Source organism: Labrus bergylta, chromosome 7 (genome assembly GCF_963930695.1).
Source record: "Labrus bergylta chromosome 7, fLabBer1.1, whole genome shotgun sequence".
In the NCBI taxonomy this organism is placed as follows: Eukaryota; Metazoa; Chordata; class Actinopteri; order Labriformes; family Labridae; genus Labrus; species Labrus bergylta.
This window is the reverse complement of record NC_089201.1, coordinates 17,687,399-17,712,258: the sequence shown is the minus strand read 5'-3', so window position 1 is coordinate 17,712,258 and position 24,860 is coordinate 17,687,399. Positions and strand designations below refer to the sequence as shown.

The 24,860-nt window shown below is 39.7% G+C and overlaps 2 protein-coding genes across 4 annotated transcripts in view; one reads left to right on the top strand and one right to left on the bottom strand.

The window, feature by feature from the left end:
* Positions 1-23,199, bottom strand: part of tmtc3 (transmembrane O-mannosyltransferase targeting cadherins 3) — a 31,919-nt gene extending 8,720 nt beyond the window's left edge. For 2 of the 3 annotated variants that reach the window (XM_065956929.1, XM_065956930.1), the window contains exons 1-11: positions 23,056-23,199; positions 22,364-22,577; positions 21,401-21,619; positions 13,876-13,975; positions 11,852-11,967; positions 11,452-11,624; positions 5,801-6,053; positions 2,873-3,021; positions 2,565-2,685; positions 2,239-2,350; positions 316-419 (exon numbers count right to left, since the gene is read on the bottom strand). In XM_065956929.1, the coding sequence (XP_065813001.1) occupies positions 316-419; positions 2,239-2,350; positions 2,565-2,685; positions 2,873-3,021; positions 5,801-6,053; positions 11,452-11,624; positions 11,852-11,967; positions 13,876-13,975; positions 21,401-21,619; positions 22,364-22,552 (1,536 nt within the window). In that variant the 5' untranslated portion in view covers positions 22,553-22,577; positions 23,056-23,199. Of the gene's footprint in view, positions 1-315; positions 420-2,238; positions 2,351-2,564; positions 2,686-2,872; positions 3,022-5,800; positions 6,054-11,451; positions 11,625-11,851; positions 11,968-13,875; positions 13,976-21,400; positions 21,620-22,363; positions 22,578-22,671; positions 22,775-23,055 lie in introns of all 3 variants that reach the window. The other variant, XM_020637207.3, reaches the window with a different exon arrangement.
* A 112-nt stretch (positions 23,200-23,311) lies between these two features.
* Positions 23,312-24,860, top strand: part of cep290 (centrosomal protein 290) — a 45,538-nt gene continuing 43,989 nt past the window's right edge. Inside the window, exons 1-2 of the mRNA XM_065956634.1 lie at positions 23,312-23,821; positions 24,728-24,805. Of these exons, the coding sequence (XP_065812706.1) occupies positions 23,714-23,821; positions 24,728-24,805 (186 nt within the window). The 5' untranslated portion in view covers positions 23,312-23,713. The remainder of the gene's footprint in view (positions 23,822-24,727; positions 24,806-24,860) is intronic.

The window sequence follows — 24,860 nt, the reverse complement described above, 5'->3', positions numbered from 1 at the left end:
TGGTCAATCTCCTCCCTTCTCATGATCAGCTCATGGCGATCTACACCAGTATAAAGGGAAGAAGTCTGAAAACCCTGAGCTGAACTACCTTGATAACCGCAAATCCTGCTTCAAGGTTCACCCCCATAGATTTAGCCAAATTGGTTGTTATTATTAACTAGTCAGCAGAGCATGTAAGCCGATTACAGCATGAGCAAGCAGGGGAAGCAAGGGTATTCATCTATGAAGAGGATTCAAGATGTGCATCTAAGTTACATAGATGAAGAGTCCTCTCGTGGGAACCTTCCCTAGACTGTGTGTAACATGACCAGGTACCTGTGGCATGAGGGATTTGGCAACCAGGTAGGCCTCTTCCGCCTCTTTGGACTTGTTTAAATTCTTGTAGGTTCTTCCGACATTCATGTGAGCGCCGATGTCATCTGCAAAGATATTCATGAGCAATGAAGTCTAAATAAAGAGTATATAAACAGATGATGCATATTTAGTTTCAATGAGCCTGAATGCATTCTGGGAACAAGTAAGAAGAGTGCATTGTTTAAAGGGTCAGTCTGGAAAAGTAGAAGTGATGGTCTATATTAGTACAGCAGGATATCCTCAAAGGGTCACTTGTTTATACTGGTAATCTTAGGGAAACAGTCTTGGGTGGTGAACCAGCAAATGTGTTGATTTCTCAGCTAAAGACAAACTTCCTGAAAAATAAGCTTTGAAGCAAAACAGAAAAAGCTGTGAGATGCTGGTCTTACTCTAACTGCACCTTTAATGTATGCGAAGCAATCTCTGTGTTTATACTTGAGTTATGTGTATGCAGTCATGAGCTTTTTGTGTGGGATAACTGCTTATGAACGGAGTCAAGTTTCTGGAAGGTGAAACGAAAATCCAAAACAAATAAATGAACACAAAGGCTGCTCAACTTGTAATTCAATTAGATGTCCAGGGAACTGGTTTGTTAATTTTGGATGAGTTTGTGTTTCAATAGCAATGCATGTTAGTTTATAAACAGTCGCCTCTTACATTTGATGCTCTTTTCTGCTACTCTTTTTTTATACTGCAATGTTGGAGCAACATGGCACCAGAATATCCTTCAGGGGTGATACAGTTTCATTTGATCTGGAAGTTTTGTTCTTTCTTGTTTCTTTTTCTAAATCAGTCTTATTTCGTTTCTTATGTCACAGAGACGATAAGAGCATCCCTAGAGCCTGAGGTTTTCTTTCAAAATATCAAATTCTAAAAGTATGGGGGCTGTTAACCTGCATTAAATACCCTTTTTTATTTTGGTTTTAAATGAAATCTAGAAACTAAAAATACAATAGATGTAAAAAAACACCGGTGCACAGAGCTTCAGAGGGTGGTATGAGGAAATGTCTCTGTGTTAAACCCTTTTAAAAAAATGATATGTATACTTAAGATCAAAGTATTTCACAGTGTCTGGGGCAAATTTAGGGATTAGGATTTATCTCTTAAATTCCATGAGGCTTGGAAATGCTAACCAACATGTGTACTAGAGGTCATTTTGTCATATACAGTAAGTTTAATACTGACGTTTTATAAAAGTAACCAATGGGAATGCTCCCCTGTTGGTTTGTTTCATTAACTATTGCACCACTTTGTATTTAGAGAATTATTTTTAAACTAATAATGTGTTAATGGGGCGGCAGTAGCTCAGGCTGAGAGACTTGGTTTGGGAATTGGAGGGTTGCCGGTTAAAGTCCTGTAGCGGACCAAGTCCGGAAATTGGTCTGGTCGCTGGAGAGGTGCCAGTTCCCTTCCTGAGCACTGCCGAGGTGCCCTTGAGAAAGATAACGACCGCTACCAGCTCAGGAGCGCTCACTGTGGGCAGCACTCTCACTCTGACATTTCCCCATTAGTGCATGTTCGTGCAGGTGTGTCTATTTCAGCCTGTGTGTGTCTTAATAACAGAGTGTAAAATTGAATTTCCCCTTATGGGATTAATATAGGAGATCTTCTATTAACACGTTTTTTGATTGTTTAACAAATTCAATCTGTACATCTCTATGTGTATAAAATGTATTCTGTGACAGCACAACAATATGCATTATCCTATACATATTTAAGTATTCTTTCTTTTTTTTTTCATTTTACAAAATATTTAATTAAGAAGCGAAGACGTAAAATGTAAGCACCAGCAGATGTTTTAACATCATCTGTGGGATTCATTAATCTCATTTGTCATTTTAAAATATTATAATCATTCAAAAATACCTGATCCATGTGTCTTACCTGGCTGTACACGGGTGGCCTGGAGAAAATACCGGAGTGCCCTTGCATAATTATTTTGGTTCTCTAAAGCGTGGCCAACATTGTTCCACAGCTTGGCATTGTTCTTGTTGACCTGAAGTGACAGACATAAAGTAACAGACATGTAAGGAACACCGCAGTTAAGTCATTCGGGTTTGGTTACACAGCGATCAATCATTATTGTTCTTCGAGTCATCTGAAAGAACAAATCTTTTCACACCTTGTGTCATAGGCCAGATTGCAGTGTCTCACCTTGGAATAGAGCCTATATTCACTAGCACTAATGCTGCCTTAATTATCTTGCTTACCTTCAGGGCTGAAGTGAAGAGGGTATACTCTGACTCCCAATCCCAATTTCTGTTGAATGTTTTCACTGTGTGTGTTGTTAAAAGCACCCCAATTATCAGCCAGGAAATCTTCTTCAGGTGTCTACCAAGAAAGAAATAAAAGGTAATACTATAAAATTCAAAGACTTGGACCGCTGCATTCTTCAAATCCATAAATGTTACAACTGGAAACAAGTCAAAACAGTGTTTCCTCTTTTTGGTGATGATGATGGCTTGTGATGTGTTTCCAAAATATCCAAGTAATTGATTAGTTTTGCTCAAGCACTCACCCTTTCTGTGAGACAATCTTGAATCCATGTGCAACAAGAACGCAGAAGCCCATACTGGGCACATAAAGGACCCGCTCTGCCACAACAAAACCCACGGGGAAGAACAGGTTTGACGCAGGGATGAAAGGCAGGACAATCAAAGACAGGGCCTGAAGAGAGAAAGTCATATCATGTCACGGCAACATTCAGAAAATGGGTTTTAAAATGTGTATTGAAAAAAACAAACAACAACATGCTGAATATGTGATTGTATATACAAACTAGATTTTTTGGGGGCCATTTGTTCCTTTATTGGATAGGACAGCTGAAAAGAGACAGGTAATGTTGGAGAGAGGAGAGAGAGGGGGATGACATGCAACAACAGACTGAGGTCGGATTTGAACCCACGGCTGCTGGGGCGAGGTCTATGGCCTCTGTACATGGGTTGAACTACATAACCATTGGGCTATCCGGAGCCCCCAACATTTTTAGGGCATACAAAAGTAGTGGTAATGTTTTTTTGTTTTTGTTTTTTCCATCAATAGCAGAAAAGGATCAGATTTGCGTCTTCTCTAAAGGCCCTGACACACCATGGAGATCGTCAGCCGTCTGTGAGAGAAATCTTTCTGATTGGCTGTTCGGAGGTTTCATTTATCTCCAGCTCTCGACATTGGCTGACAATGCCAGAGCCATTTTCCACTTTTTAATCAGACATCTGCTTGATGTGTCAGGGCCTTAATGTGAGGATATTCAGCTGTTGTCCGTCATATATGACAGAAGAAGACTTGTTTTCTCGTTTTAGACTGTTGATTTGACCAAAGTAATATATATCAGTCATTTAGACTCATTTACATTTTTTTTTGGGCATTTCCTTAAAACATGTTTTAAATGAATGCTCATTGAAGTGGCCCAGATCTAACCCCCCACGCCCCAAGACTCTCATCCAGCCCAAAAATCACCAATCATGACAGTAATGTCTCTTAATCAAACTTCTGCATTTGACCTTTTTTCTATTTCCCCTTTCATATGCAAACGTCTGATCGGCAGAGTTCTGCAAAGCTTGTCCTTAAAGAAAGTCTGGAAAACCCCTCCAGTGTAACCTTAGATGATTGGTATTTTTTTAAGGGGTTCATATGTTGTTTGTGATCTATTTGTTGCAAATTTGGACGCAAACCAATTCCGTAAAGGTATTCTTATCACAGAAAGATAGTCACAGGTTTCGGCTATTCAAATGTGACTGTTTCCTTTGTCTACCATGGCGATGACTGGAAATCTGGACTGAAAAACAGGCACCAACAAGTTTGTAAATATTAGTCAACCGAAACAGGAAGAGGGCAGAAATGAGCACTGGCTGTGGGAAAATGAAATTCATCATTTTCACTTTTCACTGACATTACATAAATGAAATGTAAAAAATAGTAACGTGTAATCAAAAGAATAATCACTTGATAAAACACTGGTGAAAATAATCAATCAATAGTTATAGCTCAACAGCCAGCGACCGACACGGGTAGAAAAAAGACTTTGGCCCCTATAGTAAAAAAAAAAACAGTTATTTAAAACCATGTCATGTGTCTCTTCCTGCATGTGGGACAGCAGCTGCCTTCAGAAGACGCTAAGTAGGTTGATGTGGTATAATATTGTTATACAACATGTTGCAAAACACTCCCAGAAAACCAGAGAAAACATTGCAAAGGTCATTTATTTGTTTTTTTGTGTTGATGTTTGGTGCCCTTTTCAAAAGTGAAGGGAAGGGCAGGACTGTGAGGAAGTTTACTGACCCTAAAAGAGAGAAAGGGTTGCACAACAGATGTTTCTTTTTACCAGGATGAACAGTGTTTCCCCCTTCATTATCTGTGGAGCTCTCTATATCTGTAGATCTTTATTTGATCTTTAATCCTAATTATTTATCGGTTCGTGAAACTGATGAAGGACAAATATGAGAAACAACAGAAGAGCAAACAGAAAAATAGGGAGAGCCTGAACATCGGCATACAGACACAGGAGTAACGTCGGCCACTAGCAAAGGCTCACGTATAGGAGGGTTGTCTCAAATGTTTTGATCTGAGGCCCAAATTAGAAGGATTAAGTATCATTATCTGCAGTTACAGCAAAACAGTTTATGTGCCTTTTGATCTTGAGGGAGCACTTAAGAAACGTGCTCTTGCCCAAAAAAAATAAAGGCGGTCTTTCATTTGTGAAGCCACTTAAGCCACTTTCAAAAATCTCAGTGGTTTGAAGAGTGCAGTCAAACACATGTAAGCTATGGAGGGAAGGGTCGGGGTGGCCTTTAATCTAAAAAAAAATGAGTAAAATGGAGTTTTTTTTGTTTGTGAACACTTGATGGGATCATCAAGGAGGGATAAAAATGTGCAAGTAACCGTAGAAAGTATTGTAATGAGCTTTGGTTTATCCAAGTGTCTCTTGTTCTTATTTTTACGAGTAATGCGCTGCAAATATGTCTTGGATTGTCATGGTGTTTTACCTTCCCATAAACCCATGGGGCAGCACTTGCCACTTCCCTTTACGAACAAGATGAACTAAACCACTGCATACTAAATCAATGTGGCAATCGGGAATCTGAACTTGGTTACCGGGCAAATATTAAATTCTAGTGTATTTCAATAACCTTACAACACTTTCTCTCACTGTTACGGCCGCAGCCCCTCCTGTTTGTGTGGCTCCTGGGAGGTCTGATTGGTGCGCACACTGCTGTATCTGAGCGACCAATCAGAGGAGAGCATCACAGACATCATAGCCTTAAGAAGCCAGTTGGCGCAGCAGTCTAGAGCTGCTCAGGATCGAGACTGTTTTGTCTGTGCTTCTCACTTTGTTAATTTGTCTCATTGTTCAAGAGTGCAGAGGCACTCTTATAACATGATTTGACCCAAAACAACTGGTTATATCCTGCTTCACTTTTCTCCACACGAGCCGGGTCGTAACACTCACCATGATGACAGTCTTGGCAGAGCTATGTCTGTAGCGCAGGCTGTGGTAAGCTAGCAGGCCAATGAAGGCATAGAACATCAGGGTGGCCAGGTTACGAAGGTCCAGGAGCGACTCCACCAGAGGGATGGTGCCCATGGTCCAATCACAGCACAGCTCAGAGGGATTGAGCAGCAGCCACGCGTTCACAGGAAGTAGGAAGTTGAAGGTCAGCTGTCTGGCAGGAGTGGGGCTAACTGCTGCTGGGTTATCAAATCTATAAGAGAGGACACAGAAAGTAAAAGGGTGAGAAGTTTTCACCTTTTGTAATCTGTCAATTTTTGAATGGCATGAGACTAATGAGCAGGAGCAGTTAGATGCAGCAGTGTTTTGATGGAGATTTTTACAGGAACCCACGGACCAATTGCAACAATTGTAAATCGTCTCGTGATGCTAATCAGCCGATTAAATCTGTGGATGACTCATTTCAATTTTCAAACTTTTTTTTCTAACTCGAGTCACGCAGGTGGGACACAACAATCACAGACGGATCATTTTGAATAACGTGCTATAAATATAGAATTATGCTCAACAACATGATTTAATCTAATGTGGACGGAGTCTTTCATTCTTCCCACGGGGAGTATGCCTCCTACAGGATGTCACGTGACATGTCAAGTTCATTCTCTTTGAAAGAATTACTGTAAATTACAATTAATTTATAGTCTTGAGAAGTCCATTATTTTATTGTTTTCCCTGGGTGAAGTATTAAAAAGACAAACTATTGCAAAACATACAAAATACACGATATGTGATAAAATAAAAATAGAACAGCAGCACATTGCTCTTCCATCATTAAGATGTGTATTGTGGCACACGAAAGGACAATTGTGAACAAGTAGTTAATGCTGTATTCACTCATACAAAAAAACATTTTTTTGGGTCTGAGCTGCTGTGAACACAAACAGCATCTGTTCCGTCCAGCTTTTACATAAAAAGGCACAAGTTTTGAGACTCAAGTTAAACTTAAATAACATACAAATCCAAACTTTGGAGAATCAAAAATACCTGATAAAAAGTAAGATAAAAGATGAAAAAAGTCATCAGATTGTGTCTAAAATGCAACACAGTATAGATAAGAAGATAACTTCCGTGAAATTAGTTAGCAAAACATTGACTCAATTTTTGGGTCATTTTATGCTCCATGTAGGAAATGCCATAGCACAAATTAGTTCACTCTGGGCTTAAAAAAATAAATAAAACCCAGTTTGTTGCAATTCCTTAATGATCGGATCCGGGTGGTCAAAGGTTTGAGCTGGAGAACAAGAGCCATTACACACTGTTCAATGAAAGGAATAGCCTGACTCAACACAAATTAACCCGGGGTAAGTGCGCACACCCCATGTGCGGAGGCCATGGTCCTCCAGGCCAACGGACAGCCCGGGTTTGAATCCGACCTTTTCCTGCATGTCATTCCCCACTCTCTCTCTGATTTCTGACTCTATCGACTGTCCTGTCTCTTTAATAATAAAGCCAAAAAGACCATAAAGAAATCTTGAAAAAAAAAAAACTAAGAAGAAGAAGAAATTCACCCAGATTTCCTCTTGAACCTTGGTTGGAACAAGATTCTGGGTATTCACCTTAATAACCCATAATAAACCCATAAACATTAATTTTGCTTTATACCAACATATTTTGATCTCAAAAATAAAGTGCTGTAACTAACTTGTACCATAAAGTAATCATTTGTAGAAATAATGTTCGGTATTGGAATGAGGCTCAGATTCAAATGAACATGCCTCAGTGGTTTATAAACTTGATTTATCTTATCTTACAGCAATAACACAAGGTTTAAAAAAGACACACCGCTAACAATACATCAAATATCTTTCTGTTCTTTAGTATTTTTAACAGTCTGACCTGAGGCCTTCACACTCATCAATTGCTATAAAGAGATGTCAGAAAACATTGCTTTTTACGTTTTTATTTTATTTTTTTATGAATTTGTTGATAACAGGATCTTCTTTCTTCTGTGGTAGCCCAAGTTTCATCTAATCATCTCTTTTATTAAGATGGATGAGGTATGGTGTGCTAACAGGACAACCACGTATCAAATCTACGGATCTGTGTTTCGCATGGGTTGAGCAGCAGTATTTGGAGGCTGTTTATAGAAGATCTATAAAAACAGAACCTATATAAATTGCACCTCCAGCACTGCAACTCGATCTCCGTCTGCCCAGAGCTAAATATAATAAATCAAGAGGGTATAAAAAGAGACAGCTTTGATATAACCTGTCTATTATATACGTATGGATGTTCCAGTTAGGTGAATCAGATTGATGCTTGGTCCAACTTGTCTCTTTTTTTTTTATCCACCACAAGATATGCCCCTCACATTCGGTTGCCATGGTAACTACCAAACACACATCATAACAGCCCTACCTTTACATGAAGCTTTGGAAAATTAATTCTTACTAAAACCGCCCCAGCTCTCAGACTGTCCAATCGCAGAGGTATAGGCAGACAGCAAACTAGCAGCTTACAATAACCGTGCTGAAATTCATTTTCTACGTTGCAAAATAATATTAAAATGACTACGTAGTTGTGTTAGTATTGAACGCTTCATTATTGTTGTTGAATTATATTTACGGACCGATTTTCACCCTAGTTTGATGCAAGCTCATAGAACAGAGCTCAGACCGGAAGTATGTCACGTGCCCCGTATTTTAGTATGTTGCTAAAGGTATAGTAGCGGTCGGTCGGGCTAGTATGCAGTATATTTTGAGCTTGTTGTTGGCAGTATGTAGAATGTGGTTTGGGACACAGCCATTGTCTCTTCAAAGCTTTTTGACAGGGCTTTCTTTGGGGACTGCGAGCTGAGCTGCCGCTAACTCCAGCTCACCGTGTGATAACCAAAGATGTTGGGTTTCTCCATTTTATCATCTAGTTACATTGTGTTGTGAAGATGTGAAAATGGACTGGATCAAAGATTGAGAGAATAGTAGGCTTTATATGGTTTTCTTTCTGACTGATATTCAGTGCTTTTGGAAAATGTGTCAAACAAGTGTTTTACAAGTTCTGAATTGGGCACAGCAATACATTTAAATATCTGATCCAGCTGAGGCTCCAACACTGAAAATAATTTATAAATAAAAAGCCTTGGGGCGCAAGTGGGCTAGTGGTTAGTCAACACACCCTGTGTAAAAAGGCTACAATCCTCAAAGCGGTCAGCTCAGATTTAAAACCCATCTGTGGCTCCTTTGCTGCATGTCATTCCCCACTCTCTTTTCTCCCTGATTTCATACTCTATCCACTGTCCTGTCTCTGTAATAAAAGGCATAAAAAGCCCTAAAATGAGTTAGTTTTTCCTACAGTCAAAATTACCATACAGGCTGCTTCTAGTAACGTCCGGCTCCACATCATTAACTGATGTTCTCTTTCTTCTGTTTAAGGTAAGAACATCTCATCTCTCTTTGAATCTTAAGTCCTCTCTTGGAGCAGGTAGTCCAAACTTTTAGAGGATGGCTTCTTTGGAGACTAATCACTACTGGCATGTTGATCATCTTAAAATATCCCTATATTGTTATGGCTTGACGACACAAATTATCTCAGACAATCTGGAGACGTCTTCAGGATTATGACGGGAGGACTAGCACAATGAGGGCTAATTGTCTGGAATTTTATCTTAACGATCAAATTCCTTTCGGTCAAATCTGCGTGGAACCTTGTAGCGCCAAAATAGTCTATTATCCACAAAAACTTAATCCAATTGAACAAATACAAGTCATGGGCAGAGTATTGTCAATTGTTATTTAGTTGATCTGAATCTAAATCCATATAAGGAAACCTATAGCAGCGGTAACTCCCTACAAGATGTCTGTCTCCTACTCTATTTCAGCTTTCAGACATTTTGCACACAAATTGAATTCAGACTGGTACATTGATTTTCTGCTCTTTGCTTTGTTTTTTTTAGTTAAGTTAGTAAAGATCAGCGTAATGTAGCACGTGGGCCATCTCTGCTCTGTTGAAGTCAAGACAAAAAAAACCTTCACTTCAGAGGAGTAAGATTCCCAGAGCATTCTTTGAGTCAGAAATAGTTTTTATCAGTATTGAAAAAAACTACTGAAGGTTACATTTGTTTTAAAGCAGTACCTACATCAAGATAAGAAAGTTCTCAAATAGACAACGCCATGAGTTAGTAGAGTTATAACTCAAGACCGGAAATAACTCGTTACCATCACACTGCGCGTTTATTGTACGCAGTGAGGCTCAGACATTCTTCCCAGGTCGCTGCAGATGTACTTTGTGAAAAGATAAACAAATAAATAACCATAGAGTCCAAACTTGGAGTACAGCAGAGTGTAGTCCCTACCATGTTACACTTGACTGACCACAGTCTGAGGCGGTTATGTCGATTCGTCAACCTTAAGTTGCCAAGACAACCAACATAAAGAAATTGTATTTAAAGAAAAAGTACCAGCGATTATGACACTGTGTACACGGATAAGTAATTAATCAATGTTAGATTAGGCTTTGTAAAGTGGCCATCAGTATTAACTAATCCCATTCATACACATGCATACACAGCCGATGAAGCAGCGGGAGCAATTCAGGGTTAAGTGACTTTGTGTCGGCATCCGTCTGCCCGCGATTAAGTCTAAAACCAACATAATCACCACAATGAAGGTTATATCAGCTGCTTAGGATTTATTGAAAAGCATTTATGGAACAAAAATGATTAAAAAAAAAAAAAAAAAAAACACATCAGCTTTCTCTCTTGTAAGCGCATTACAAAATATTCATAGTTGTTATCATGTTTGATCTTCCATGATCTGCAAACTGTTTGCATTTGACGTTAGAAATGTCTTTGGAACAACAAGAATAACAACACAAATGCATCTTAAATTGATTTGCACGCTGAACTCAATGCCCTACAACATGGATATGGGCCTGTAGTCACAAGGCCCATACCACAAGATTTCCCTCTTTAATAAAATAAATACATTATGTAAACTATTACATAAACTGAAAAAAAAAAAATCAGACCAGTATAATGTGTTTATATAATCCTTGAATCCATTTACATTTTAATCATGACTTTGACTGTGACAAATTGCCCTTCTGGTCCAGTTGTGCAGATAAGATGCAGAAGCTATAAAGAGAGACTTCTTAATAGACGATTTGACTCTGATGTGCCAACAAACTGAGGGGATCACGTTCAGGAATTCTCAGTCACACTGATTACTAAAACCAAAAACCAAAGTACCATTTTAAAATCTTTATCAATAAAACCTTGATTTCTGGAATGGCTTAAAGCCCGCCTCAGTTCCATCTCTGATCCTGTGGCTAGATTGGTCCAGAGATAGGTTGAGATAGCATTTTCAATATGACCACCGCCACTGTTGCACTTCAAAACGCCTCTTCAGACACAGCTGGGTGACGTCACGCTGTCCCACTCCATTCTGTTTCCATCCCCTATAGCTCTTTTGAGCTGTGGTCAATGTGAGACCATGTCCCTAAACAATCTCATGGACAGCTTAAGTCAAGCTTCAGCACATCTTCTAGCAAACAATAAAAACAACTTTACACATCTTTCATATCAAGCCCATTTTTTTGCACCAAACTGCAGATACAAGAGTTCATTAAAAAATCCAAACAGTACACATTCTGCCTACCTGGTGAAGACAGGAAGCTGGGACTGGATGACTTGGACCCTGATTATGACGAGCAGCAGGGTGCTGATGACAAGGACAATGAGCTTCAGGAGAGTTTGCAGGACAGCGTAAGGAAAGCCGTCTTTACCCTGCAGGACGTGCCGCAGTGTGTCCAACAGCAAGGGCAGGGTGAACTGAGAGAAGCAACGGGAAGAGGGCAGAGAAGGAAGGGTTAAATTAGACATTTTGGGGTGCTAAGTGCTATACATGTTACATTTTTTCTCGGCCTTATATACTGGACAATATTTTTGATCCAGGTGTTAGCTGCTTGTTCACACTTCCTCTACATCTATGATGACGAATAGCGAGACATGCTTTGATGTCTAACAGGAAAAAGATGGCCATGGTTTCAGAGCCTTACCCCTTGTGCAACGAACACTTCATGGACACAGCAGATGCCGACGACAGTGATTCCCTGCTCCTTGCACAGAGTTGCTGCAGCCACTAGAACAACTGTCAGAGCAATAGGAGTCCAAACTGAAAAAAGAAGACAAATATGTCTAAATGAATAGCAGAATAACTAGTTGTTGTTTTTTTGCATTTTATGCAACTGGGAAAAGTCTTTTTCAAAAGATTTTACAGCAAACCCTTACACAACGCTGCAGCCTTGGCAACATATAAGACATAACTTAATACTTTGCAAGCCTCAGTTTTCAGAATCCATGGTTAAATTGAATGTTCAGACAAAACACATCAACACTTGGTCTTGAAAGGCCATCAATAACCAAAAAGAAAAATATCACTCAAACTTTACTATTCTAATGAAAAAGGCATCATGGTGTGACTATAATGGGGGCCAGACTTTGCCTGGCTTTATAAACAGCATGAATGTTGAAGATCACAGAGCATTATAGGGAAATGAAAGTCAGATAATATATCTCCCTAGCACAAGATTGGCAAGCCATTCTGTCATACTGTTTCAGGAACGCCGGAGCTATTCTTTTTAAAATCATTATTTCCTATGTCTTAAGTGATATTAATTCTCTGCTGGCCTCATTTTGATTATAAACTTTGAAGTATTTGACTTAAAAGAGACATGCATGAATGAACCATCAAATTAGGAAAAGAACAGTCAGTTCAGCCATCGGGGAAGATTCACCCTCTGAATTGGATCACAGTTTAACAGGAACTGACAGGTGTCTGAAGAAACAGTGTTAACAGACGCTTGGCAAGCTGCAGTAGATATACAACACAAGGGAAGAGAGACAATCAACAAGAGAGGACGCAGGACCAGAACCAAATGCACACATGAGATGTCTGGGTTCAACACGGGCCAGCCCCTTTTACAAAGCCTCGTTTACACTGGAAAAATTTGGTATATGGCATTATGAGCATTTATAGAGCCTGACCGATTAATTGGCCAGCCGATTATATTGGCATATCAAGTGACTATCCGTACTGTTTAATTTTATCACAGATGTGATAGTTGTCTTTCACCAACAGAGTCGGCTATATTGATTACAACAGCAGTGACTTTCTAGCTGAACGACTATCCTGTTTTCATTTTGATCTCTTCCACATTAATAACTGAGTTTAAGGGATCATTGCAATAAATATGTATCTATCTATCTCTCTCTCTCTCTCTACAGATCAAAGACAGAGCTAAGAAAAATATCGGCCGCTATATCACTATCAGATTTTTTTTCTCCCTAATATTGATATCAGTATCGGCCCAGGAAATCCCCTATCGGTCGTGCCCTATTATATACTGTAGCAGCATGGTCTGTATGCAACTGTGCTGAGCTTTTTCCAGCTTCCTCACGTACTTCAAAGACTTCCTAATTAGATGAGGCAGATAAATGTAGAAAAGGAGATTTCCTGAAATCCATGCAACACAGAAGATATGCACAGAAAATAGGTGCACAGACTGGTAATCAGCATTGGGTTTTTTTGATTTAATGTGAAAGCATACAGACTTCAGCAGCTAGCTACAGACTAATGCTAAACACATTTTTATTTGTTGACGATTGGGGGACCTATGACAGCAGTTGCATTCCTCCTCATCACAACATGATGACTCCTGGTGAGCTGCACTTTAGGCGACAGCTGTGTTCAACACAAGTCCATAAATCATGCTTTGGCTGACAGGACTAGCCTTTGATGGTATATACCTGATATATTGATAGATAATATGAAGACCTCAAGATAAATGTTATTTAACTAAATAAGAGTTCTCATCTTGTGTTGCAGCAAGTGGGAACAAACATACAGTGTTTTTTGTTTTTGTGAATCATCCCAGAAGGTTGATCCCTGACAGCTTGCCATGAACTTTGTGTTTGACCCCATCACACCAGGGAATTTGGGTTTCCGCCTAAGCAATGCTTTAATGGCTAAATGGCTTAACCTAGATGACGAGAGACAAGTGAGGCACATCATGAAACTTACCAATGGAGTGGTCTGCACCTGTTGATTTTGTGTAGGCCAGGAAAGCAGCCAGGAGGAAGATCGAAGAAAGAAGTTCCGCTCTGCCGACCACACCTGTTACCTGATGGATAAGAAAGCAGTCAGTTCCACAGCCCATCCCTACTTACTTCTGTTTATCATTTCTTCATTTTAACTCGCATTGAGGTGTGATAATAAAGCTGTAAATTGATGAAAAAGTAAGCTAAAAATGATGCTTGTTCAGACTTAAAACATTTCTCTCAATATTAGACAACATTTTATGAAAGCAGTATTTTCTGCCTTGGACTCCTGCAGGTGTCAAAAGCCTCCCACCAGCACATAAACCTCCACCCGCACAGGTCAACAAAAACAGCAATACATTTTCAGCCTGCAGGAAGTTTTTAGTGACAGAGGAGCTGTAGCAGATCCTTCAACAGGATATTCCTAAATTCAAGTTTAAAAAAAAAGAAAAAAAAAAAAAAAAAGGAGCAGCGTAACGATCTTCTCCACTCTTTGGGAACATCACACGTGTCTACAATTGGCAAGCAACCAGAATACACATGCTTCAGCCCTTGAATCCAGCTGTGAAAACAGGTCTGTTCAAGTAAACCATCACAGCAAATGTTGCAAAGACATACATATTTGTAAAGCAGTACTTCCTGACAGCAACGCCCAGGGTATGAAATTAACATTTTGACTCACCGGCCAAGGTGGCAGGTGGATGAAAAAAATTCACCGGCCAAACATATTTTTTTACCGGCCAAAATAACAAATTTTGTTTTTGTGTCCTACACACATCTGTTACACTACATTTAATTGAGAAGGCATTATGTTTTGTTTAATCAATAATACATTTAAGTCACAGACTTGATCGATTCGATGTCATCTGATCAGGAAATTGAGAAATTGAAAAAAATATATATTTGCTGGCCTTTATTTTTTTCTTAATGTATTATTTGTAATACCCCCCCCCCCCCCCAACATTACAGACTAAAAACAAAAATCCAGAGAAAAAATATATATTAATACTCAAAACAAGTTTAATCCTGATTTAGCTTTGACAATATTAGACTCTTATAATAATCTTAATCTGCCTGCTCATTAGTGGACGTATATCTCTGACTGCTCCTGCTGCACGTGAAGGAAGGGAAAAGTGGAGCGTGCATTCAGCGTCCGCTAGGATACCTAAAGTGTTTGTAAGCGCTGTTTCACAGAGTCTGTGTGGAGATGTTCACACACTTATTATGATGCTATCGCTAAGTTAGCTGCAGACACGGAGAGAGTGAACGCAGAAAAGTCGACCGCAGTGTTCTCGTGCTTCAGCACTAGAAGTAAACGGGTGTGCGTGGTGGTTGGCGCTCCGGTGTGTGTGTGTGTGTGTGTGTGTGTGTGTGTGTGTGTGTGTGTGTGTGTGTGTGTGTGTGTGTGTGTGTGTGTGTGTGTGTGTGTGTGTGTGTGTGTGTGTGTGTGTGTGTGTGTGTGTGTGTGCAATTGCGCTGCAGTGTATGTTGGTGTGTCTTCAGCGTGCCCCGCGATGCTCACAGACAGTCATGACAGCAGAGAGAGGAGCAGGGAAAAGTAGCTGCAGCTAGGCTACATCAAACGCAATGAATACTCATCGCATAGTTTCTATGACTTTTTGATAAAACATTTACCCGCCCTGAGACGGATAGCCCTCTGAAAATCGACCCGCATCTGGCGCTTGGCGGGTGTTAAATTCGGACCCTGGCAACGCTTGTCATTTGTGTAAATGATGAGTGCCCTCGTGTGGAATAAATAACATTCTCACTTGTACCATGACCAAAGACCTGAACATAAATCCTAAATCAGCTCATAAAAGTCCAAGTCTACAAGGAAGAGTGCAAAAACAAATCTGGAGACTCCACTGTGGGTCCCTGAAGGACCAAGTAAACATGACGACTTCAAATAAATTGTTTTCTTACAGTTTAAGGCACTGTTCTCTGGCTGAGTTATCAATTAGAAGAAAAGGAGTTGATTCACGGGATTCACATTTCACTGGCAACTAGTACGTATCATTGTCCTTTGAATAGTGTTGCCTTTAAATCTCTAAATACCTAACCACATTCACAAGATCAGGCAGACACATAAAGTCATAAGTTCACTTGATGAGGTGAAAAACCTCTGATTCAGGACCAACAAATGAAAACAATTTGAAAACTTCAGTCTTTCTGTTACCATGCATCCAAACTACAAAACCCCCTACATATTGCAATAAGCAAGCAAGTCCCTTATGACCATTTTTTTGTTAAAAACTCTTAAAAACTTTTCAAAATTTGTGACATTAATGTAACCAATCGTATGACACTGGCCTGTGATAACATCTCAAATCACAAACATGCACAAACAGGAGCTGTGGACATGCATTAGTGGAGAGAAGTCAGAGTGGGGCTGCTACACACTGCTACAAAAGGATAGCACCAGAGCTGTTGAGGGTTTGGTGCCTTGCTCAAGGGCACATTTTAGTACTCGGGAAGTGACCTGGCACCTCTCCAGCCACCAGACCGTCATTGAACCGGTGACCCTCCGGTTCCCAACCCAAGTCCCAACAGACTGAACTACCTTCCGCCCCCTGTGATTCAAAAACTAGTTCTCATGCTTTCTTTGTTTAAACGACTTTCACTTATTCTACTGGTGATTGTTTTGTTTGTTATTCATGTATTGCTTTGTTTTATCACATAGAATTTGTACTTGTTTAATTTGCCTGCTTTGAGATTTCCTCAGTTTTCTCCACTTTAATGTAAAGCACATAGAGTTACTCCCATACAGATAAAGTTCTTTAATTTGATTTGCTTAAAGGATGCTAAAAAAAAAAAAAAAAAAAGAGCGCACGCACACGCACACGCTACATTCACTGTTATTTTGATTTCAGGGACTGCTTTTGATTCTGGTGAAGAGCTACTTTGTCTGATAGGAACAGAACTACTTTATACTATGTTTTGATGAAAGCTGCTGTGAGCCTCAGTCAAAGATCTTGGTTGTTTCTCGGGATGCTGTATTCAGTGCCTCTTGCATTTTGCAATTTGACCGTGTCAGCTATGTACTTTTGTCATTTGTCTTTTTACTGTCTTGACCTGCTGTCCTTTTACTGTCTTGCCGCAAAACCAATCGCCCTTCAGGGTCAAATAAAGTTGAAGTTGATACTACCACCTGTCACACTGGCCATAAGTTAATGAAGTGATTTGGTACATAACATTCAAACAGTCAGGGAGGGGTGCATTTACATATACAATCTGAAGTACAAGCAGTACATGGGCTAACAGACACAAGTCATGAAGAAAAAAAAACACAGAGTCAGTGTAGTGTCAAAGCAGAGGAATCCAATAAGCTGAGCTAATTTTTGTTGAATTACTCAGACTATGAACCCCATTTTCTTTATGCATTTGTCTCTATGCAGCATTTTGTTGCAGCTTGTTCGTGAGTTACTCAGCCCCCCACTCCCTCCCTCCCGTGCCCTTGTACAGCCCTCCTGACACTCGATAATTTGTATTTGAAAATACTTTAAGACATTAAAATTGAAGCCTCTATTCAAAGACAGACAACTTAAAAAGAAAAAATGCAGGGACACACAGGGACTCTTTGTACGTACTTATCATGAAGGGACCTTCAGTGCTTGGAGCATGACTCAAAACAAATGATCCGTTCAGAGAGAGATTCCAGACGACGATAACATGAAGGGCATTCGCTGGACTAACTCTAAGGGCTCATTTGTGAGGCAAATTGTTTCCATTCAAGAAGTCTGAGAGACTCTGCACAGAAGAGAGGACACCACGAGGAAGATTGGCGCAGTGGGGCATGCTGTGTAACAGTAGCACTCCACCCCAAGAAACAGAATGTTTTCTTTGTTTTTCTACACTGGTCAGAGCCTGTCTGGTCATCAGTTCAGCTATTCCGTATAGGGTGAGTTACATGTCCTAATTGGGGGTGTCTTTTCAGACAAGCCTTGCAGAAGAGAACCAGATCAAGTTCAAATGATAAGCTGAAGGTTTTGAGTTTCTGTTCAAGTTCAGTAAACATTGTGGTCCCGATAACTTTCAAGATAAGTGGTTGTATCAACATAATAAACATTTAAATCAGACCCCAAAATACAAACTTGTTTTATTACCCAGCTTTGATGAACGCTTAAATCTGATTAACTGATTACAACATTTTGCAGTCTTTTATTTATGCAATTAAGACAGCTGCTATTTATTACAGACCATTGCTACAGTCCCGTGGCATTTTCACAAATGCACAAAACTCTGTGAAGTTTCTGGAAATTTTCACGGTGAGGCCAAATGTTTCCTTGAATTTCCCACAGAATTTTCCCTGACAGCCCCCCACCCCCCCCCAGCTATTTTACTTAGCCTAAAACAATTAAGGAAAATAAAAAAGGAAGAAGAAAACATCCCTGCACAACTGCAAGGTTAACTTACAGAAGGGGGCTGGATGACAGTGAAAGGACTTAAGAGACACAAGGAACACAGTATGGACTGATGCTGTGTTTAAAGACTCATAAATCAAGAAGTCAAAAGAATTTGACAGTTAGGAGGAAGTAAGGTCATCATGGTATCCTGTTGACTTACTTCACCATCAATGGAAATGTTTATTTACTTAATGTGATTTGTAACAGCTGAGTAGGCTAATATTATTACTATTAATACTCAACACTATTCTCATAGTGACAGTTTTTAAAGCATTAGAAATTTTCTTAAAAGGACTATTTTAAATCAGTCAGATCATTTCCAAACTAATATTGTGTCCAAAATTATTGATTTCTTTAGTAAGTAGCAGTGAATTGTACAGAACCAGCATCAATCCTGTCAGGATTCATTTCTGCAAACGTCCAACATTCAGAAAAAGAGGACTGTGATTCCTTCCTCATGAGGAGTATAAAAAGAACATTTCCAGAAATTCCAACCTGACTTTACCCAGATTTTGTCCTGCTAGCCCCATAGTAAGATTTCTGCAAGAATTGGGGGTGAGCCGATGTATGAACGCAGAAGGAAAAGTGCAGGTGAGCAGGAGGGAGTGGTGACATTCAAAATATTTTTGAAGCCCAAACAAAAAGGTCCAAATTCAGAAGAAGAGGACAGCCATTCCTTTGCTCATGAGGACTATAAACAGAAGGGGTTTAAGAGTATTAACAGTAGGGGTTTTAAGTGATGGTGGCCTTAATCCCATCTAAGAGTCAAAAGAATGCAAGTAAACAAAGTCCACAATAAGAAGGAAATACCTTGCATTAGGTATAAGATCTGACAGTTTATCACTTCCAAATCACTTTAAAATTATAAAGTTGAGCAATTGTGACTTGGCTTCTTTCCCAAACGATGGGTTGGAGAGCTTTTGTATTAACCCTGTGAGAAACTGTGCATGGAGACAGATAAGAGCGTAAATACAGCCACCTGTTCAGCAAAACAGACGCAATATCTGACCCCACCCTGCACACAGAGCTGGTGGGCATGTTGGAACAATACTGAGGCAGCGATGTTATTGCAGTATTGTAAACAGCAGATGAGTGATTTCCTAATCCCTCACTCACTGTTCAGTGAGGGCATGTACAGGACGTACATAAACACATACACTGGAGCATTTTCTTCCAGCTAGCTTTACATGAACACAATGGACCTAAAAAGTGTTTGCTTTTCCTTTCAATAGGAGCACCCTTTGGCTGAAGCCTGATTTATATTTCTGCATCTATTCTTCTCTGTAGCATACATCACTGGTTTACTTAGCCCTGTAGCTAAAGAGAAGCCTACGTAGCCTGACGTGCAACTCCTCGTAAGCGTTGAATCAACACAACCATATTTGTGATTGGACCGCTGGATAGCATTGTATTTCCTGCATTTAAAAGTTCTGCAAAAGGAAGATCGCTACAAGCCAATATAATCAACTGCTGCTCAATATTTATCATTTCCAACTCCAATTTAAAACACTCAGGTTTAGTTGCCATGGTTTCCTGTAATGTAGCAGAACTGAAAAATGCCAATATAACAAGCTGTAGGTGGAGTATTGCCAAGCTATGCAGACACACTAACGCACAAGTATTAGTGCTCACAACAGCGTAGCCCACTATGGTGTAGCCACTGCATATATTCCACACAGTATAAACCAGGTTTTAGTTTTCACGCAATGTAAGGACTCTTCTATGCCGTGCTGTGTATTTGTGAATCGTTGACCGTAACGACATGGTCAGCGTTCTTTGCTTGTACATTTCAAGATTGACGCCTGCGGGAGGTTGCCTGTGTCTGTGGGACAATGAATCTTTTGTGGTTGATGAGGCAACTTCAGGGTGAACCCTGGGGTTTCAGTACTATGATGACAGTTCATGTCTGACCTGTGTAATTCGCTATGGCAACTTAATTATGCCGCACGCCTGTACTGTGTTGACGCAAGTTGTGTTCAAGATAGGACTTCAGGGGTTATAAAAATACAGCTCACAATCAATTCTCTTGATCCCCGAGCTCTGTGAATCAACGTACAGAGAGAGTTGAGGAGGGCGAGAGAGTGAAGAGGAAAGCAAATCAACTTTTCCTTCTCTAGATGATTTTTATATGACTGACATTCTTTGTGCATTTGACTGTTTTATCCTACAACAGAGACTGATTGAGCAAATATAATTATAGTACATGTAAGGTATGAAAATGAGCTTTAATAATACTTTGAACAATGTTTGGGATGACTTGCGGTGTTCCTAATTGGTGCTGTGTGACTACTTGACTCATTTTCTGAGGGTTTTAACAATTCCGATAAAGAAAGGATATTCTGTGTTATGAACTCTTCTCAAAAAGACATCTGATTTGAAAATTATAGTGCGGTGGAGCATTACCTGAGCAATTACCATCAAAGAGAAAGGGGCCTCTATTTTCCTTGAGACTAATTGGTGGGTATTCCGTTGAAATTAAGAACTCGTAAATATCCAATGAATCAGGTGCTTTAACTTGGTAAGTGCTGCTTCATAGAAAACATGCTGCATGAGTTGTTAAATCAGAAAGTACAGCGAGTAAGGTAAGACACTCCTTTATTCATCCCACAATGGGGAAAATAAATATCACAAATTAATTTATGTCCTAGCCTCAAGCAAATCAATTTGAAGTTGCGGTAGGTGACTATGAATGAAAACAGGAAGTATGGGCCAGAATTTGAAAGAAACCAGTGTGAGAAATTTCCACGCTTAACTCCCAAAAGCCTAATTAAAACACCCTGCTTCATTCGTGCAGACGGATGAATCTACTATAGTGCTTTCACTCTTCAACTAAACTCCTGAAAAACTCCTGACATTTACAGGAGGAGCCGCACGTGTGTACACAAACAGCGGGATGGTTTCCCGCCATGAGGTGACCCACCAGATTAGGATGATTTTAGGGACAGTCCTCCTGAAATTCGCTGAAAATGTGCAGAATTTCATTTGTGAAAACGGCTGTGTGGAGTGTTGAGACGCGAAATATTGTGAAACCTTACCACATATGAATATCTTTCTCTGCCATTAGACACATTAGATGAACTTTTAACCAATCAAATGTTCACTCACAGCTTCAGTGTGGATGGGATGGACCGCAAACAGCAACGCTGCCACCAAGCCAGAAGTCCTGTCCAGGAACAGTCGGCACACTCGCAGGAAAAGCACGCATACAACTGCGTGTAAAACTACGTTGAGCAGATGGTAGGAAGCTGCATTCAGCTCACTGAAGAGGTAGTTCAGTCTGAAGGTGAGCACTGTCAAGGGTCGGTAAGATTTATGGCTCCGCTCCTGTAGTTGGACATACAGAATAAAAAAAATTATAGTGTTAGATAGCATGGTGTTACATTAGTTTTAGAGATGTGGGTTAGTTGAGTTATTGCCAGATGTTAAGGTCGCCAGATGTTAAGGTCTGAGAAATGATTAGCAAAGTTTAGGAGTGACCTGAAAAGTAACCTTAAAGTCAAAGGTAATTGTAGGGGTTCCAAATGAATTATCTAAGTGGGCACATGCAGACATGTTCATAAAAATGTAGCATTGCTGTAGTTTCAACTACTCAGCTGTGAATTAGTTGTGCCACCTAGACCAGCTGCTGTATCACTGAACAGGCTTCTTCTTACATGTCAACTACATCTACAATTAAGAATATTTCACTTTTGGTAACTATCCCCAAAATACATTTTGTTTTAGTACTGTTCAGGTGAATTTGACTGGAATTACTTGTCTTGTCTCTTACTTGGTTTGTATCAAGGCTAGATGAGACAAAGATTTATTTTAAAGATAAATCGTGTTATTTCCTTGTTAAAAAAGCAGCTTACAACTTAAAAAAAAAAAAAACCTTGACCCACGAATGAATTATCATAAAACTGTTCCCCACGGCATTAGTTGTGATTTCCCCAAACAGTACTAAACTATAACATGTTTTACTGACCAAAGTGAAGACATAACACAATATAATATGGTACAAAAGATGTGAATATTTATGTTAATTTTCAGGGAAAGGAGATGGTTTTTTTTTAAGGGACTATGATGTACCTCAGCCATGGGTGTTCCCCAGAAGTCATTGAGGAACAGATTGCGGAGGGGAGTTGAGGGCCGCAGATCCTTGTTGTCAAGAATAGCCGAGACATCATCAAACGCGAAGCCGCACGACACACTGTTCCAGTAACATCCCACCACCAGTCCAGTCAAAAGTAAAATCTCCTTCCATGACACGACAGCCATGGCTGACCAAAGCCGTCATTGATCACTGTACAGGACAAAAAGTAAAAATAAAAAATAAACAGATGTTTGTCATATTAATCCTGATGTGAAATACACTTTTAATGCAACCATCCACTCACATTACAATGCATAGGATAGCACCACCTTTCCTTCATCTTGTGTTTGACTGTGTGTGTTATTTCTCATTCATCAGCAGCTTCTTTTCATCTCTACATTGAGGGCCTTCAAAACAATACAAAAACGCAGCAGCGCGTCTTTTAGAACAAACAAATGTGCTCACATCACCCCGAGTTCAGCATCCCGCTCGACTCGACTCTTTACAATCACTTTTAAAAGGCAGAACAAACTCTTTTAACGCAGCATTTCCAACCGGCTAACTGCAACACAACGTTAGCTGATGGTGAGGCTAGCTCAGCAGCTAATGCTAACACGGCTGATTCAAGTCTTTTAAACTGGATAAGGCGTGCGCAAGTGTATTTTAACGCCTTCCTTGAATTTCTTACCTATCGTGTCTATGACGGGGCGGACGGTGACAGCTGAGGTGACACGAAAAAAAAGAGTGTTTACGAACTAAACAGTGCTAGCTTCCATTCGTTTGAGGAAGCTAACGTGAACGCGTCTTCACTATCACTTCCGGTGCAGAGGTCAGCGCGCAAGTTACACTGAGATGATTGTTTTTGATAAATTTACGTGTTCTCTGCCCATACAGAGTCGTTTATAGGTACAGTAGTGACAGCGTTTTATCCGTCAAGTGTCTTCCGCCGGGTAAAGTTTCCTTTCCGGGTCCATTTGTCTCGTTTTTACTAGTTTTTTTTATTTCTTGTCGGCTAGCTTTGTGAGCTAACTAGCACTGTTCGTTGTCGGTGGTAACCTAGCAGCCAAAGCATCATAACACGGCAAAATTAAGATGTGTATTTACTGTAATTTTGACTTGAGATCAGCCTTTGTTCCGCATCTGTCATGTTATACTAATTTCAGTAAAGGGGAAGCATATATATCGGGTTCAAGTGTTTAACGTTTAAGCAAAACAACAAGACACCTGATGCGTTAAAAAATATAAACATTGAACAGCACAGCAGTGGTTAGCCACGCAGAAATAAGACAGATAAGTATGTAGGAAATCTGAGGCTCTTTCTGCTCTCGGTTAAATCTCTGCTCAACATGCCAGCTGCTCTTGAGTGGTATAAAGTGATGGGACTCGACCCGGGGAATCTGGAGGACCTCAACGAAGAAGAGCAATCGGGCGAGATCTTCAACATGTTCGTTTCGGTAAATGTCAACACTTCATGTACCTGTAATCACTTATTTCCACCTGAAATGAATCTCAACCACTCACGCCTCCCTGGTTTAAGATGACTATTTGATTGCATTGTTGCTGTGAGTTTAGCAAAGACTGCTCATCTTACAAACAATCGATCAATCAATCTTTATTTATACAGCACCTTTCAGACAAATTCAATTGCAGTTCAAAGTGCTTAACAAGAGTGCAGAAAAGTTATTGACAAAAAGTAGTTTATAAAATCATTGAGAGACTAATGCACACCAATAAGAATTAAAAATAAAATGTGTATAAAAATAAAATACGACACACACAAGCAACAAGATATTAAAGAGGAAAATATTTCAAATTGTAGTAGGATAAAAAAGACAATACAGTAATGTTACGATTTGAAATGATATAAAACACTATATAAAAGCCAGACTGAATAAATGAGTTTTAAGACTGCATTTAAAAATCTCAATATTCTGGGCTCCTCTCAGACCCCCAGGAAGGTCTTACTGTATGTTATTTGATTGTATTGCTTTATTACTTCAACTGGATTTCAAGATCTGCCGGTTGTTTCTTTTAATTCATTTTGATTGCATTTATTGTTTCTTGATCTTTTTGTTATTACATTTTGATCTTACCTTATTGTTGAAATTTAGTGGAGTCAATAGCGCTTACACACCTGATTTTAAAGGTGCTGTATATTTGTTTGTTTCTTGCCATTATGCTGATCTGAGATGATTGTTCAGCGTATTAGTTGTTTAACTGTTTTGCGTTGACAGACCATCTTTTTTTGTCGCCAGTATTACATTATTTTACATAAGTGCTGTCTATTTACCGGAAAACTTCAAGTTATTCAGACTCTTGCATTTCACCATTTTTCTAATGAAACTATGTTGTCCATGTAGGCTGAAGAATGGGAGGTGAAGGGCAAAGCTCCAGAGGACATCACTCAAGTCCTCAAAGTGTTTCAGGCCCTGTTGAAGGTGCACAATCTTCTTCTTGCTATTCAGTTCTCTCCAAAACACCCATGTTGCAATT